At 39.3% G+C, this 18,546-nt stretch overlaps 1 protein-coding gene across 9 annotated transcripts in view; it reads right to left on the bottom strand.

Moving 5' to 3' along the window:
• Arhgap15 (Rho GTPase activating protein 15) overlaps positions 1 to 18,546 on the bottom strand; it is a 647,156-nt gene that overhangs the window by 521,374 nt on the left and 107,236 nt on the right. For all 9 annotated transcript variants that reach the window (XR_001783199.2, XM_006498397.4, XM_006498398.4 and 6 more), the window contains one exon: positions 17,687 to 17,774. Coding sequence is in view for 8 of the 9 variants with exons in the window: in XM_006498397.4 (XP_006498460.1) it covers positions 17,687 to 17,774 (88 nt within the window). In the remaining variant the exon portion in view is untranslated. The remainder of the gene's footprint in view (positions 1 to 17,686; positions 17,775 to 18,546) is intronic.

The following is an 18,546-nucleotide window of genomic DNA, read 5'->3' as shown; positions in this document are numbered from 1 at the left end:
ATAGTTTATTTATTATCTTCAAAAACTTCTGTTATTAGAAGTAAATGTTTTAAAGACATGTATCTCACAGAAATGCATAGTAGAATGGGGGTTATCTGGTGTCTCAAAGGAACTAGTCAATTTTTAGTAAGAAATTCCAATTCAGTCACTAATCCCCACTGACAAAGAGATATAAATTTTTGATCTATAGGATGGTCATGGGAAAACCTGTCCTATGTATTCCTCAATTTCCGCCCATCTCCTAAATAATCAACCTTGCTGTTTTACAGCCGAGCACGTTAAAGTAAAGCTCTGAATCCACCTCCAGGTATAGAAACATTGTCTGCTCCTTTAAGGGATGACTCAACTGGTAAGAGCACTGACTGCTCCTCCAAAGGACCAAGGTTCAATTCCCAGCCCACATGGCAACTCACAACTGTCTGTAACTACAGTCTTAGGAGATCCAACACCCTCACACAAACATGAATGCAGACACTGCCTAAAAGCACATGAAATAAAAATAAATAAATAAATAAATAAATAAGGAAAAAGAGTCAGCCTATTGAGCATGCACTCCACAGGAGCGCAGGTCAACCCTCAGCTGTGCTAAAGAGGTATGAGGAATATTTATTCTGTGAGATAACACTGGATACTTTTCGTTCTCCAGAGTCTCACCTTCTGTCAGTTTCGATAGCCACCATGAGGGTCTATTGGGACTCAGAAAGGCGTAGCCTCTGTCTCTTCTGCTGTCTTCCTTTAAAAAGCCTGCAGCATCTAAGTATGCGTTCTGAGGTACTCTAGGTTTCCTAACTATTCTCTGATGCTCTCCCATACCAGCCTATCATGGGGCTGACCTCCATGATGATTCAAAGGCATGTCTTTCTGTGTTTCACTCTTCCTCTAATCTCTCTCCCTTTTCCAGCAGTTGTGGAAATGTTCAGCTTGCTTGCCATGAGGATTTTTCTTTGAAAGGATAATACAATTATCTTCAGGTTTCCATTTGAATCTGTTCTTAAATTTTATAATCACTGATACCAAGAACCCCAAGAAGCAAGCCAAATTTTCCTCGTAATGCATTGCAATTCACTATAGTTTCCAGTGACACACAGACAGTACTAGTACAGACATGAAGTGCGAGACAGAAAAATTTCTTCTCTGTCTGGGCTCTGGAGTTATCCCCTACAGATTCATTAAGTTTTATAGAACTGACAGTTACAATGTTAGTTTTACTTTAAGAAAAAATAAAAAAAGATTTTTGCACTGCTAGGGGGTCTTGTGCATGTTAGATAAGAGTTCACTGCTAATCCATACTGCTATCCCTAATTTTGAGTGTTGAGAGCTAGAACCTCAGTGGTCCATGAAGCCCCTTCATTTTGAAATAATTACTGAAAGTGTAGAAATATGCATTTTAAGAATGTAAATGATTTTTCCCCTAGGTTCTATCCATCCCTGGCCCATAGAATCATAGTCAAGGCCCTCCATCCTGCAGACCTCAGCTCAGAAGTACAGCAAATGTATTTAAATATTCCCTGACATTCCTAGACTCAACACTCCCTGGTCCGAGCAATAGTCTGTATCTCGCATAAAGAGGAAGTTTCGGATCCCCCTTTCTTCCTCCTCCAGCAACAATCATTCTAGTCTGTGAGCAAACTATGAGCTGTCAGCTTTCTGGAAAGAGACGTATCTCCTCCTTAGGTTTTAGTTGTAGTTTGTCTTGTTTTTATTAGATTGAACTTGTTCTGTGCAAAAACAAACAAAAGTTAAGTGGAGAAAAGTAAGTTCTTTGGGTTTCTTGTGCAGCATAGAGATTATACTTAATAACTTATTCAATATGTGAATACTTACTCAATATGGGAATAAATATTTAATATGTGAATATTGTAAAGAATGTGCTTTAAATTTTCTTACTATGAGTAAAGTATGGGGTGATATGTTCATTACTGTGATATAATATATAAATTATATATATATATTATATTATATGTCACAGTATATATTTATTATAGATTATATATTTATTATACAGAATATAAATTATATATATCACAGTATATATAAATATATAAACATCACCTTCAACCTAAATACATAATTATAGGTTAAGTTGGAGAGCTAGGAGGAGGTGACTGGTGGATCACTTGACCATCTTGCATGAGAACCTGAAACTGATTTCCAGCAAAACAACCACAAAAAACCCCACCAGAGCATAAGTTTATAGTTATTATTTCTGATTAAAGAGTTTCATAACAGAACCAGACAGACTTTTAATATGAGAGTCTTGTATTGGACTTCAGAAATTTGGGGGCATAAATATTTCTGAAAATATGGATAAGGCTCTAGCATTTGTGTTTTAAATGACAATAAGTTTTCTGAATAGTATGTGAGGATTAAACCAGAAACCATCTCACTTACCTAAAGAAGAAGGAGATCCACCTGGCCTGTTCTGCCTGTATGGGCAACAGAACTTAATCCAGACAACCAGAAAGTATCCTGTGTAAAGGTACTGAAGAGGTTCTCTGGGCCTGCAGCTTGTGCTGGCTAATCAGCATGCTCATTGTTCTTCGATTAGTTCTCCTGCCTTTCCCAGGAGTCTCTAACTCTCCTCATCCTGCCAAGGGCCAGAGACAGGTGAGAACAGCAAACTACTTTGCCAATGAGAGATGGCCTGTGCTTTACTGAAGTTATAGTGATGACTAACAGCAATTAAGCAATTTTCTCTCTCAATAGAGAGCGGTCTTTTTGTTCGCATCCGCTTGAACAGCTTTAGTACATGTCTGTAAGATCATTTAAGTTCTACAGTTCTTTACAACTAAAAACAGAGGGAAAAAAGTTAGTGTGCCAAAACATGTCCTGAATGACACTAAGGCTTTCTTTTTTCTCCCAACATAATATTTTCATTGATTATTTGGGAAATTCACATACTGCATCCTGATCACACTCACTTCCCAGTCCTCCCAGGGCCAGCCACCCACTGTGACCTCCCCAAATCCAATTCCTGTTGCCTATTTACATACATACATTGGAGCATGGGCAAATTCCCAGTGGCAAGCCCCTTAAAGAAAACTGAGTCCTTTCCTACCCACATCCCCACACCCCGGAAGCCATCAATAGTGGGAGCTAAACTTCAGCATCTTTACCATAATTTTTAAGATTTCACTTTGATGGATACTTGTCTAGGCTGTTACTTTTTGGGAGTGATGCGGGTGGAGGTGGCAGTGTGGGTAGGGGTTGTCACAGAAGCTTTCTATGACCCTCTTTCTCAACTGAGTTTTGTTTTATTCTGGACACTGGTTATGAAGAATTCCCCTTGCCTGCAGGGTGAAGTCATGTCCTTGCAGTGTTTTTTGTTTTTTGTTTGGGCTATTCCATGCTAAGCTGTTTTGCATATATATTCTTTTTTATTGGATGTTTTCTTTATTTACATTTTAAATGTTTTCCCCTTTCTGGATCTCCCCTTCAGAAATCTCCTTTTCAATCTCCCTTCCCCTGCCTCTATGATGGTGCTTCCCCCACCCACCCACTTCCAACTTCCTGTCCTTGCATTCCCCTACATTGAGGCATCGAACACTCTCAGGCCCAAGGGCCTCTTCTCCCACTGATGTCCATCAAGGCCATCCTCTGCCACGTATGTGGCCAGCGCCATGGGTCCCTCCATGTGTATTTTTGCTTGGTGGCCCAGTCCCCGGGAGGTCCGGAGGGATCTGACCTTGCAGTTTTAGTTCGGGTCTTCCCTAACTAGATTTCTAGTCAGGACATTGACTTCTAAGTCCACAAATCAGCTGAAGCTTCTATGATGCAATCCCAAACTGGAAATGTTCCTAAGTGTTTTGCAGAGGCTGCACTAAACCTGGACTCCACCACACTTACTCTCCCTGGAAGCCTTGATCAAAATGACCAAACCAGCCTAAACAGTGCATTGGGACAAGGGGAAGAAAAGCAATCAATAGTTTCATGAGATAATTCAATTAATAAATTTAATTCCCATAGTTTACCATTCCTTAGTCACTTATAAAAACATAAGATATTTTCTCCTACAATGCTTGCCTCAAAATCTCATTTATCTTTCAAATGCAAGCTCATTGTCCCTTCCTCTGAATATACTAAGAAGTTTCAGTAGCTGAAAGCAATCACTTCTCCTCAAGTAACCATAAAACTAGCCCAAGTCATTGTCATGCTCTTTAAGGCAACTATCAATGGCCAGCTTTACAGTGTAAATCAATTTAGGGGCATCTTTTCTTTGCATTTGTTTTTTAGACTTAAGGGAAAGATGTCAATATCTGCCTTTCTGTCTTTCTTCCTTTTAAAATGTATTTGTAGTCAATTGTTTCAGAATGCCATACAGTGTATTTTGATTATATTCCTTCCCTCCCTCGCCTCTTTCCAGATGAACCTCACCTTCCTAATAGATTCAACTTTATGTTCTGTTGACAGTAGCTCCCAAGCCAGAGGCGTGATGTTTGGGGGGTCTGACTTGAGCTTGCTTGGGTCTTGTGCAGGCTGTCATAATCACTGTGAGTTCCTGTGTTCAACTGATCTTTAGTGTCCAAAAATTATCTTTTTAAAAAAAAACCATCCTCCATCTGTGACCTTTACAATCTTTCATTCCCCTCTTTCACAGTGGTCCCCGAGCCTTGGGGGATGGGACCATTCCATTTGGAGCTGAGTACTCCATAGTCTCTTATTTCCTGCATGTTGACAGATTGTGTGTCTCTATGTTGTCATCAACTACATGAGCAGATTCTATGTTGAGGACTGAGAGATGAACTGAGCAATAGATATAGTGATAAGTTGGTAGGATTCTTTCACATACTATATCCTATTAGCAGAATAATGGTTGTAGGTTAGCCCCAAGGCCTATGGCATGTCTGTCCTTAAGGTCTTAGCCCTGGTCCCTATGCCAGGAAGGGGTTTCATCTTGTGAAGCTGGCTTTAAATCCAATCTAAAACTATTTGGTTATTTCCATAACATCTGTGTCACTACTGCATCAGTGAACATGTCTCGCCAGGCAGGTCATTATCTTACCTCACTCAGAGGATTCACATCTGGGTAAGATTAATTTTGCCTCCAGTACAGTGCATTACACTTTCCATGACTATCAAAGACAGATAGTAAGGTGAAGCTTCTGGGTCAGTACTAACTTGATTTCTCCATGACCTTTGTGTTATGAATGAGGGGGTTTCAAACAATAGGGTCTTATTGTCAAGTTCTGGAGGGTAACAAAAAGCAATGGAAATACCAGAAACATCTGGATTTCATGAGACCCCAACTGACCATCAACTCAAAGAGAGAACTCATTTCTGATTCTGGGGTTTTGTTTGTTTGTTTGTTTGTTTGTTTTTGTTGTTGTTGTTTGTTATTGTTTTGTTTGTTTGTTTGGCATGTAGTATATAGTTGTGGTCTTGTGCCCTGCCCCATTATAAAGTGACTCCATTTAAACTATTTTATATGTGTACATGTGTAAATTTAAGGGAATAGAACATTTCTATACATTTTCATTAATTTTCAAGAGGTTTTTATTATCGTTACCCCTCTCCATATTCTTTCTTTTACCTTGCTGTCCCACCCTCAACCTATTTAGTCCATCTGGTTTAATTATCGCTCTTGCCCCCATATATCACTCTGCCCCTCCTCTCTTGAAAGGCTTTTGAATCTGCTTACTAGTTTCCTAACATCTATGAAACACAAATATCTAAAGATTCAAAGATAGCATCCATATATGAGAGAAAAAGACACATGGCCTGCTCTTTAGGGTTTCAGTCACCACACTCAGAATGATTGCTCCTTCTCAATAGCTGAATAATATTGCTTTGTGTAAATGGAGCACATTTTCATTATCCATTCATAAGTTGATGGACATCTAGGCTATTTCCATTTCCTAGCTATTATGATTAGAATAGCAATGAACATAGATGAACAGTTATCTCTCTGTAGCAAGATTTGGAGCCCTTTTGTGTACATTCCCAAGAAGTGGTATAACTGAATGATGTTATAGATCTATTTTCAGCTTTTGAGGAATTTCCTCACCAATTTCCACAGTGTCTGCAGTCATCTGCACTCCCACGAGACACGACTAAATGTTCCTCATTCTCATATCCATGCCAACATTTGTTCTTTGGTATTTTTGTTTGTATGCTTTTGGGTCTTAAATATTTTGATTGGGTTAAGATTAACTCTAAAGGGAGTTTTAATTTGTGGAGGTGGCCAAGCCTCTGCTGGGAAAGGAATATGAGTGTAGTGTAGACGGATGTCCTCATGGCAAGGATCTATGGGGATATTCATACAGGATCTCCTGGCCTTTCCTGAGGGAATGCCGGTTCACTTTAGCTTTTCATTTGCATGGTTGTATTTGAAATCAGAAGCCTTTACACTCATTTTGTCTGTGACAGGCATTTCCTCAGAATCAAAAATAAGGAGAGAGAGAGAGAGAGAGAGAGAGAGAGAGAGAGAGAGCAAGCTTGAACTATGATTTATTCTTGTTTGTTTCTGAGGATCATGGGAGTAGTATAGATCACTACTCTTCTTTTTGCTCATGGTGGTGATCCAGTTGAGTCAACACAAGGCCCGGGGTCTAGGTACATCAGCTAATGTCAAGATGTTCTCATCTGATGGAAACTGAGTTCTGACAACAGTCTGTTCATCAACTTGTTCCAAACAGCAGTTAGTTGATTATCAAAACATTAGAAAGGTCTTGATGGATCATTGGTTCCAAGACTTAATGGGAGCATTCATAGGTGTGCCAAGCAAGGATGAGAAACTGACTCAGGTTACTAATTTGCTGAGAGCTCTGAGCATTAGAAAAGTTAGATCTTCTGATTAAGATATGGTGAGACTGTGGGTGTCAATAATTAAATCTGCATTTCTCAGGTATATAGTATATCATGTCTCTATACTGTAACAATTGCTGCCAACCATGGTCACTTAGTTATGGACCCGTGTACTAGGTTAGATCTTAACTGCTTGCTGAAGCTATGGTTTCTCTTTCTTGATGTAGTTTACGAGTTGGCAGGAAACTGAAGACATTGAGGAGAAGGAAGAGAAAAGTGCAGAGTGTACATTATTGTTAAACATAGGAAATTCTTAAAAGTGACTGTCCATGATAAAATGAGAAAATGAATATAAAACCTTTGCAGCTGTGAAAAAATAGGCCTAAAATGTAAGATGGTCTGAGTTGGTCAAAGTCTCCTTTGTCTAATCTACACATCCTCTCTTAGGTTCAGAACCCTGCCAAGGCTGGGCCCTGGCAAATTTGCATTTCTCAGATGGCTAAAATTGTTGACTATGTTAAAAGTGTGTTTCTGGGCCATTTATATTTCATCTTTTGAATACTCTCTGATGAGTTCCTTGCCCCAGTTTAATTGGATTTTTTTTTAATTTAGGGTTTTTGTTGTTGTTGTTGTTGTTTTGGTTTTGGTTTGTTTTTTGTTCTTTTGTTCTTTTTATATTCTCGATATTATTAATCTGTGTCAGATGCATGGCTTGGAAAAATTGTTTCCCATTCTGTAGGCTGTCTATTCATTTGGACAATAATATCATTTGCAGTAGATAGCTATTAATTCCCATGAGGTACCATTTGTCAGTTGTTTCTCTTAATTCCTATGCTTCCTGGATATTGTTTGAAAGTTGTTCCCTGTGCTATAAGTTCAAATGTATTCTTAATTTATCCTTTATCAGATTCAAGGCATTGGATTTCATGCTGAGGTCTCTGATATACAAAATTTGTAATTTTGTCTAGGGTGAGAGATAAGGATCTAGCTTCATTCTTCTATACCCAGGTATCCAGTTTGATCAGCACCGTTTGTTGAACATCCTATCTTTCCCCCAGTGTGTGGTATTTGTTTCTTTGGGAAAAACAAAGGAAAGAAAGAAGGAAAAGGAAAAACGAAAGGAAAATGGGGCTGTAGATTTGCTTGGTTATATGTGGGTCATCAGGTCATCTAATGATCAATGTCTCTGTTTTCTTGTCATGCTGTTTTTCTTACTATAACTCTTCAGTATAACTTAAATCAGGGTGGTCAAACTTCTATTAGTTCTGTTATTGTTTAGGATTGTCTGGGCTATTCTGGAGATGTTTTTTGGTTTGTTTAATTTTTGTTATATGTTTGTTTTCACATGAAATTTAAGATTTATTTTCAATTTATATAAATTGATTGTTTATTTGATTTTTATTGGATTGAATCTGTAAATTGCTTTTGGTAGGATGTCTATTTTCAAAATATTACTCATACAAATCCTTGAATATACAAGGTCTTTCCATATTCTGGTGACATTTTATACAAGTCTTTCACTTCCTGGGTTAAATTGATTTCAAGATAGACATTTTTGGGTGGTATGGTGAATGGGACTGTATATACTTGGTTTATTTGTTCTATGTATATAGAAAGGTTACTGACTATTCTACTATTTTGCTCAATATGTTTATCAGGTATTTAAGTTTTTTGGACTGTTAAGCTCTCTTATGCATAGAATCGTATCATTTTCCTTGTAGTGAATGCTGATAAGATATGTTGAAGAAGCAGGAGAAAGATCATGAATTCATCCTCCTCCTCCTCCTCCTCCTCCTCTTTATCCTTCAATTTCCCCACTTCCTCTTCTTTCCCACTCTTTGTAGTAATTAGGATAGAATTTAGGACCTTAACCAAGCTTTGCAACCCAGACAAGGCTTCAATTTGTGACCCACTTCACTCTGACTCTCAGGGAGATCACACTGTAGCCCTAGTGCACTCAGCATGGCCCCTTCAGTTTTGAACTTTTTGGAACATTTAGCACAGTTATGCAAAGCTGGACTTGCAGAGTAGTACTTGTAGAGTGATCAAGTAGTGGGGTGTGTAGAATGAGGATTACCTTCTAGGCCATCATCTTTGAGAAAGTCCACATGTACCAAAGTGTCTTAGACAGTATTCTGCTAAGATACAATGACCATGGCATCTCTTATAAAGGCAAGTATTTAATTGAGTCTTGTTTTCAGTTTTAGAGATTTAGTCCCTTACTGTCAGGTCAGGTGGTACAGCAGTAGACAGGCAGGCATTGCAGGAAGTAGGGAGAAAGACTGGGCCTAGCTTGTATTTCTGAAATCCCAAAGTGTACCCTGAGTGACATACTCCCTTTAATAAGGCTACATCTATTTTAAGAAGATCATACCTCCTAATTCCTCTTAAATAGAAGCATTCCCTAATTACTAAGCATTCAAATATATGATCCTTTGGGGTCCATTCATAGTCAAACCACCACACAACCCTATGGTTCTAAAGTACAGCTTTTTAAACTACCCAGGAATTGATTGTTGGCGTGGTGGTTTGAAAGAAAACAGCCTCCAACGGACCACAGGGAGTGGGAGTTTTTGGAGATGCAGCTTTGTTGGAAGAAGTGTGTTACTGGAGGTGGGCTCTGAGGTTTCAGATGGTCAAGCAGGTCTAGTGTGGCACTGTTTTCCTGCTGCCTGCTGATGGGGAGGCTACCACTCCAGCATCATGCCTGCCTGTGTGTCACCATGTTTCCCACCATGGTGATAATAGACTGAATCTCTGAAACTATAAGCCAGCCCCAATTTTACGTTTTCCTTTATGTGAGTTGCAGTGGTCATGGTGTCTCCTCACAGCAATAGAACACTGACCAAGACAGTGGAGGGTCATGAGAAATTTGGCTACTTTGCGTTTGGATGTGCAATGAAAAAAAAAATTCAAAATGAAATTGCTGTTGAAGATGTTTCTGGCAACACATGCCTGTGCTGTGTCACAAGTGTTCACTTCAACCGTGCTTGTTCTGAGCTTGCAGCGTGCATGGGCACTCCGCAATGCACGTACCTTCACACCCCCAGAGCCAGCAAAAGCTCCCTGAGGACACTCAGCTCACATTTGAGGCTGGTATGATGAGTGATGGTGGCTTCACAGGACGTACTAAGGGCTCTGCCTTCACAGAAGCACAAGGGGAATCTTTTGAAAACTGACTATTCACACTTTGCCGCCGTTTCTCAGGTCAGTGTGAAATTAATGCACCCCTGGATTGCACGGTGTGTACAGAGCTCGATTTTCATAAAATTCAACTTTGATTTGTTTATTTGAATTTTATTTTAAAAAAAAAAAACACCAAATGAATTTTGGTCATAAGAGTGTGACAAAATTCCTATCTGTTAACAACATGTCTGTAAGTAGGACTCCTGCTCTTTTGAACTACCTATTTATACAAACTGGCATCCTCAGAATTGATGATTATAAAATCAAAACATCAATCAAGTCTGACAAAAATGCTCTAGGTCTTACAGTATCAAGTGCTCAGACAAGATTTAGTTCTTTATGTTAAAAAAAATATAAACACATACATCTTGTTATGCAAATTTGCTTCCGTTTTAATAAACAGTAAAATTATATGCACACCAAAGAATTGTGATAAAATAAATTTCTTTGATTTATTATCAGTGAATTTTTGATTTGTATGCTTATTTTATAATCCTGGATACCTGGGAAGCCCTGGTCTGGAGCTGCCTTTCTTACACTTATAGCACAGTCATAGTTTATCCTAATAGGCTTATTTATGGGTCTGTCATTTCTACCATATCACAACACCGTGGGAGCAAGAGTCATATATTATTCATTTGGATTTCTCTTTGATTAAAATGATCATGTGATTCCTGGTAGGACTTATTGATTATGCATAGAATAAATAAGTGTGTGGGGTCTCTAAATTTAAAAAAAGTTGCTCTTCCTTTGTCAGTTCTTGTCATTATTTCTGGAGCAACCAGAAGGAGTCCTGTTCAGAAATCCTTACATGAGGATGGGCTCAGAAAGCTCCACCTCTCCCTAAGAGCACCAGGCATTTAATGGTTGCTAAGCAACAGAGTCAAATTCCTCAGTGGTGTAGCCACTGGTACATTGCCCTTGTTCAAGTAAACAACCCCCAACCATACTCTTGTAGGCAAGCCTAATTGAGTGGAGTTGCTCACATACAAGAAAAGATATAAACGTGGGAGAGAGACTTGTTGGTTCTCTTATATACTGTAAGTGGTTCCATGGGAAAGAAAAGGGTAAGAAAACCTGCTGGTAGGATTATGATGAAAGTACAGTGAAGCAGTGAAAGAATAAATAAATTCTTAAGAATCATCTTTACAAGGCTATCCATGCATGGGACTTAATTAATCAAGCATGCGTCTCTAATGTCCCATTGACACATTCAGGTGTTTCCCCATATATCAAACAGGAACTTTAAAGTCATAAAACACAGCAAGTTCCTGGGAGCTAAAAGAATCCATTGAAATTATCCAGGAACAAAATTCTATAACTACACCAGAAAAATACAATACGTTTTAGTCAAGGTCTAAGAGGAAAACCCAGCTGACAGCAGGAGCTGCAACAACAGCGGTGCGTGCTCCAACCTGGAAGCAAAGCTTTTGCTCTTGCATGGAGTGTGACCCCTGACCCTAGGAGAATCATTTCCCTCTTGTTTGCGTCTCACTTTAAGTTCAGCTCCTTACAGACTTATCATACAGGTCACACTTGTTGACAGTATATGTTTGTTCAAAGAAGAGCCATTTAGTTTACCCTGTGATACAGATGCCTGGATTATACACCGACATCACATGTTAGCACCTTGCCTTGATAGCACATGGACAAGCTCACAGCCTCTCTTTAAGACCTACTCTATCCTGCATTTCAATGGGATAAAGAAGTTCATTTATGCTGTAATGCATGTGTTCCATCCATTCTCAGTCATTGTTCGTGGTTTTCACTTCCTGAAATTTTCTGCCTGCAACTCCCTGTATGCAGAAGTGACAACCATCTCTCAAGACCCAGTTCAAGTCCTCCACACGTTAGCACTCCTTCCTTTAAACCTTGAAGAAAAAAAATAGAAGAAAAAGAAACGAACACAAAAACAAACATCTATTCCGTTTCCTGTCTCATCTCATCGTTATTGGCACAGATTTGCTAAGGCAAAGTCTCTATCTTGATTATATCTCTGTGCCTTATATGCAGCCTTAACGAGCAAGCTGTTCATTGTGGGATTTCAATACATATTCTGATGAAGCCTTTTCCCACCAAGGCTGATATAAATAGCACAAACCTGATTAACTGACTGCATACTCACATTAAAGTGAAGTAGATTATAATGAGTCGAAATGTTATTTGGATCAACTCTCCCACTGAAAACAATGAAAAGTGTTAGATTAAAAAATATCTTTTAAAAATTACTTCAGAACTGAAAGTCTGAAATGACAGAGGGAAGGTCATGATAAAGTTTTTATTTGGGTGTGTAAGATGGGATTCTAAAACATACAGGGAAACTAAGTATAAAAACAATGTAACTTCATGGTCTTCTAGGGTCATTTATACTACACATTTGAGCTGTGTTCTACCTCACAGTGTAATAGAACAAGGTCCTTCCCCAGAACTTAGGAAAGGATAAGCAAAAAATGTATTGAAATTGTGAAGGTTTGAATATGCTTGGACCAAGAAGTGGCACTATTAGGAGCTGTGGCCTTGTTGGAGTAGGTGTGCTACCACGGAGGTGGGTTTTAATATCCTCATGCTAGCTTCCTGCAAGACAGTCTTCTAGCAGCCTTCAGATGAAGTAGAACTCTCAGCTTGTCCTGCACCATGCCTGTCTAGATGCTGCCATCCTCCTGCATTGGTGATAATGTACTGAACTTCTGAACCTGTAAGCCAGCACCAATTAATTGTTGTCCTTATAAGAGCTGCCTTGATCATAGGAAACAAGTAGCTCTGCCAGCTGATGGAATAAATCAGAAAAACTTCCAGCAGTAAGAACTGTATTATTTGAAAGTAGGGGAAAATGTTTTTCAGACAGGGAGACAGAAATAAAGACCTGAAAGACACACAAAAAAGTACTCTGAACTCATCTCAAGAAGTCAAAATTACAGAGAGAGAGAGAGAGGGAGGGAGAGAGAGAGAGAGAGAGAGAGAGAGAGAGAGAGAGAGAGAGAGAGAGAATGAGGAGGAGGAGGAGGAGGAAGAAGAAGAGGAGGAGGAGGAGGAGGAGGAGGAGGAGGAGAATTTGGAGAATACAGCAGACTATAAAAAGGGCTAGCTACATCTGAAAACAAGGAAGAGTTCTAGACTGTGCTCAGGACTATAGTAAGTGCAGCATTTACCACCAACCACCACATCCAGCATCCACCACTGGCCATTATCTCCAGCATCAGACACTGACCACAGACTCTATTTAGGACTATAGTAAGGGCAGCATCCACTACTGGCCACACTCTCCTCTGAGGTGAAGTGAGTATGCAGGAGCCCGGGAGCAGGTAGAAAGCAGATGGGCTCCTTTCTCTGTAGAGACTGCTTTCTGTTCTATACTGCTTTCCTCCTAGCTGTTCAGATGGTGGCAATTCATAGGGTCCTTCTGCTATGAAATGCTGACACTAGGTGATCAGTTACTGTTTGTTCTTCTTTCTCAAAACCCTGAAATAGATAGAAGTTCTTTGCTTCCTTTATCAAGTCACTGAGGACCAAAGTCAGGTGATCCTGTGCATGTTTTAGGATAAAAAATGTGACTAGAATATTGCTATAGAATTGACTTGCGCATAAGAGAATCCTAAACCCTTGTAATGGTGTAGAAGCAGGGTTTGGATTGGGATCTACTCAGAAATACGAAGCTTTAGAGCTCTGCTGGCTACCTGTGGGATTACAACAGTGAGATGGGACCCAAACAGGAAGGGCATCCTCACAGAACACTGGATCTACCAGGGCCAACCAGTCCAGTATTTTCACCTTTCCAGACTCTAAAATCAGGAGAGCTTAGTGTTTGTTGTTTACAATATGCCATCAGTGGAAAGCTGTTAGAACAGCCCTATGTGGAAAAGACAAATAGAAACTGAAAACACTTCAATGAGAAAAAAGCTTGCCAAATGTGGACTGTGGATCCGTCAGAGCATTCCGTGAGATGACCCATCGAACAGCAGTAGTGAGGATACCCAGGGGAAGATGGGGTCTGGAAATACTCGAGGGTATCCAGAAAGGTACACAAGTCCCAGGAGGACAGATGCTCTATTATTTTGCTACATGGTTTTCTCTTTACGAAAGCCTTGTATAACAGTAATTTTTTTAAAGTTTATACCCTCTTTCTAGGCAGACATGATGGTACAGGCCTTTAATACCAGCACTCAGGAGGCAGAGGCAGATTGCTTTCTATAAATTTAAGACAAACTGGTCTACAGAGCAAGATGGCTTAGACCTGTGAGGATTATGCAGTGAGACTCTCTCTCTCTCTCTCTCTCTCTCTCTCTCTCTCTCTCTCTCTCTCTCTAATATATTCTCTATTCCATGAATGTGTAAAGCAATTCATATAAAATTAATATGGTACAATAATGTCTTAACTATACTGATGCCATTTATATTTTGTACCAAATAAATATTTTAGTATTTTAATAATTATCTTTCAAAGATTTGTTTATTTTTTTATTGTATGCATATGAGTCTTTTGCCTGCATGTATGTACATCACATGTGTGCCTGGTGTCAGGGAAGACCAGGAACATCAAAGTCTCTGAAATTAGAATTACAGATGGCAGTGAGTTGCCATGTGAGTGCTGGAAATTGAACTTGGCTCCTATCAGAGAGTAGAAAATATTCTTAACCACTAAGCCATGCTTTTAGCCCCAGATATTTACATATAATACTGGCAGATGTGAGGACAGGTGACTATTGATTAGTTATAGCTGTGGTGACTCTTTCTTTCCGTTTAACTGCTTACATTCCTTACCATTCTGCTGACAAAACTATGATGTCATTCTTGTGAGGATTCCCAAAGCAAAGAACTTGAGAAATTTTGGAAGCTAAGAAATGTCACACAGCACTTTGCCCCTTTTTAGAATTGGGAACAAAACACCTATGGAAGGAGTTACAGAGACAAAATTTGGAGCTGTGACAAAAGGATGGACCATCTAGTGATTGCCATATCCAGGGATCCATCCCATAATCAGCTTCCAAACAACGCTGACACCATTGCATACACTAGCAAGATTTTGCTGAAAAGACCCAGATATAGCTGTCTCTTGTGAGACTATGCCAGGGCCTAGCAAACAAAAAAGTGGATGCTCACAGTCAGCTATTGAATGGATCACAGGGCCCCCATTGGAGGAGCTAGAGAAAGCACCCAAGGAACTAAAGAGAACTGCAACCCTATAGGTGGAACAACAATATGAACTAACCAGTACCCCGGAGCTCTTGTCTCTAGCTGCATATGTATCAAAAGATGGCCTAGTTGGCCATCACTGGAAAGAGAGGCCCATTGGACTTGCAAACTTTATATGCCCCAGTACAGGGGAACGCCAGGGCCAAAAAGGGGGAGTGAGTGGGTAGGGGAGTGGAGGTGGGGGTGGGTATGGGGGACTTCTGGGATAGCATTAGAAATGTAAATGAGGAAAATACCTAATTAAAAAATTTTTTAAAAAATTAAAAGAAAAAAAAGAAATGTCACACAGAACTGGCCCTCTGGGTCTGAGCTACCTCTAACTTTGTCTTATCATTCACATTCAAAGATGGATCTGAAAGACTACAGCCCAACATGTTCTTTAGACCACTTATAGCAGCTTCTCTAGGCCTGGTGGAGGAGAGGACAGGCTTTTCCTCAGAAACAGGGAGAACACAGCTAGGGAGTGTAAGGGAAATTCAGAAACTTGAACATAAATCCTTTCCAGAATAAACCACAGCATCTTTAATCAAGGCCTGGCAACCACTGTATCATTTCTCTGAGGCTTTAGTTGATAAATGCAGCTATCCCACTAGGCCTTTAATACTTGGTTAGAAATGAATCCAAGAAGTTGACTAGCAAGACAATTCATGCGGTACAAACAGATCTGTAATTCTCTTCCCCATTACCACAGAACAGTTAGCCCCTACCCAGAGTTTGCTTTGAAGACAATGCATGCTTGGAAGAAACTGGGCACACTGTAAGTGCGGCCAGAAGTAATAAATAAAGACTGCCAAGAAAAAGTCAATGATTTCTTCAACAAATCAAAGCCATTGTCAGTTTGTGACAATTCTGAAGGTTGACTTGGAGGCATACAATTAGTGAGCTAACCTGCATGGTTTGTCGGGGGTGGAAAAATGAGTTTTCTTTCACCTTTGTATAATTAAACAGCTGAGAGAATTGTATCTCCTGGTATGAGGAGATTAAAAATAATAAAGTAAATGCTTTAGTATGGTATTAATCCCTCCCATTATTCCCACATTCCCATGTGACACAGCTCCTGCAGGATTCTTCTTCCTCAGCGGGACAAAGATCATCTTCTAAGCAGCCAAACCCAGCCTGGCTGGCACCTTCCCACTTCCTATCTTCCCTGTAGAACCCATTCAAAGAGAAGACAAAGGCTCTGCAAGGGGCTGTTGTGTGCCCAGCCTTACGTGGTGTTTTATGTTTCCTCAAATATTATCTCAACCTTCTTGGAGCCAAAAATTAAAAGCAAAACAAAGTCCTAAAACAAATTTTTGAAGCAATTTAAAATCCAAAGGACTAAGATATTTTTAATTTATTCGTAATTAGTTTGTAGATTGGACCTTACTGAGACTCCAAAATCAGTAGCAGACAAAGGCGATTTCAATTACGAGGAACAAGCCAAATGCAATTCGTTGTTTTTGCTAAATTTTGCTTCTTTAAAACACATCTCTTAGCTATAGGTCCTATTTTATATTAAGAGAGGATTATACAGCAAGCATGGCAAGTGACTGTAGAGCAAAGAACTTGTTATTTGTTTATTATTGTGGTTCCCTCCCGCCAGGCCACCACTTTTCTGATAGATGGTAATCTATCAGACTAATGGGCTAAGGCAGGTTAGCTCCTTAGGGCCTGGAGTCTTCCCTGATCATGGCTGATAGACAGTCTACCCTCCCTTTCTTGCACCTCATGGTAGATGTGTAGATGTCATATGTGGGCAGCTGGATTTTGCTGTCCAGGTTTCACCAGCAAGTAACTCCAAATTGCTCCTGCTATAGCTCTATGGCCTGTGACGCCTTCCTACAGTTATAATAAAGTAATTCTGCAAATCTCACTTTGCAATAACCACAAGATACAGAAATTGCATTAAGCTGATTAGGCGTAGTCATAAGAAGTATTCAGAAAGGTTAGCTGGATATAGTGGATGCCGTAGTTAGAATAAGATAAAAAAATCACTTCATTAGCTGGGAGTGTTTTCTCATTGGTAACACCCTATATTAAGGTGCCACTTATGAGCAGTTTATTATTATTTATTAATGTGTGAGGCACTTTATAGAACACAAGATAACAACTTAAATCCATGTATTAAAGATGCACATACATGGTTTAATACGATTTACGTCTTACAATATTCTTTAAAGCAGCCTCCCATAGTGTCATCCGTTAAACATTTATTACTAATGCATTTTATAACATGCTTTATAATGCATTATTTGGGAAAATAGCAGCATTTAGTGATTATTTCATAAATAAGAATAAAGCACTTATAAATGGCACCTTAATTTAGAGTGTTACCTTCACATTACCAGAGTGTTGCTCACTATCCATCTCATTCAGGGATCTTCTCTAAAGGCAGTGCTTAATAAAATAGACACTATGTTCTATTTTCCCTTCATCTGATTAAAAGGTTACTGAGTCATTTCCTCCATCTGCTTTCAGAGGTTGGTAGCTCAGGGGGCTTTGGTCTTCTTCAGTCTGATGAAACCACACATTTGTTTCAAGGCTATTTCTGAAAAGGACAGTAGCAAATCAGAGAGCAACCTACCATGTTAGGAAGAGCTTGCTGCTTGGAGTCTTTGTAAAATTCAATTTTTCGACCAGAAAGAACAATCCAGGAAGTAGACCAGTTTTTCCTTAGGGGAGAAAGAGATGAGTGCGTCATGATTTGGAAGAACACCCAGCAGCCACATCAGAGACTTCGTAGTGAGCGCAGACTATTTTTTAATGAAATTGTCTAGAAATCTATTTAACTCTGGTAAGTGGTTAAAAACAAATTCAGATAATAATAAAATCACTGTAGAATTTAAAAATCCGTGACACATAAATAAAATTTTCTCAGCATGTAAATTTGCCTTGATACTCTTTAAGTAATCAGTGTCCATGTTTTGTATACCCACACGTGTGCCTTTTCCCAGGACAGAAGCTGTAAGGTAGAAGTGTGGGAGGCCACACCATCTCTCCTTTTCATCGATGTAGCACATCTCAGGATCTGAGAGACTGACCAGATCACCCATCATTCTTTAAATCAAAATGCGCTTGATACTTACCAGCAATCAGAGACTTACAAGGGGGAAGAGCGGGATGCTTTCCCTCTTTCCCAAGTGCCAGAAAGAAAAGAACCAACTTTAGATAACATTCTCTCATATTATCTCTTCTGGAGTACCATTTAACAATATATTTTCATGAAATTTCAAACATTTATATATTACTTTTGCCTAGCTATGCTTATATCTACAAATTTAAATTTATCTTAAGTGGTTTTCAGGTTTCCAAGGCTCTGACCATTAATGTGAATGACACATTACTTGGTAATTATGATGTTAAAGTACAAAAAAAAATGTTACTCAAAATGCAATTGTCCATTGGAAGAATGACCCCTCTGTTTAAGAATACTGATGTGGGAAT

This window comes from Mus musculus, chromosome 2 (genome assembly GCF_000001635.26).
Source record: "Mus musculus strain C57BL/6J chromosome 2, GRCm38.p6 C57BL/6J".
Taxonomy (NCBI): domain Eukaryota; kingdom Metazoa; phylum Chordata; class Mammalia; order Rodentia; family Muridae; genus Mus; species Mus musculus.
This window is presented reverse-complemented; position numbering and strand designations above follow the sequence as displayed.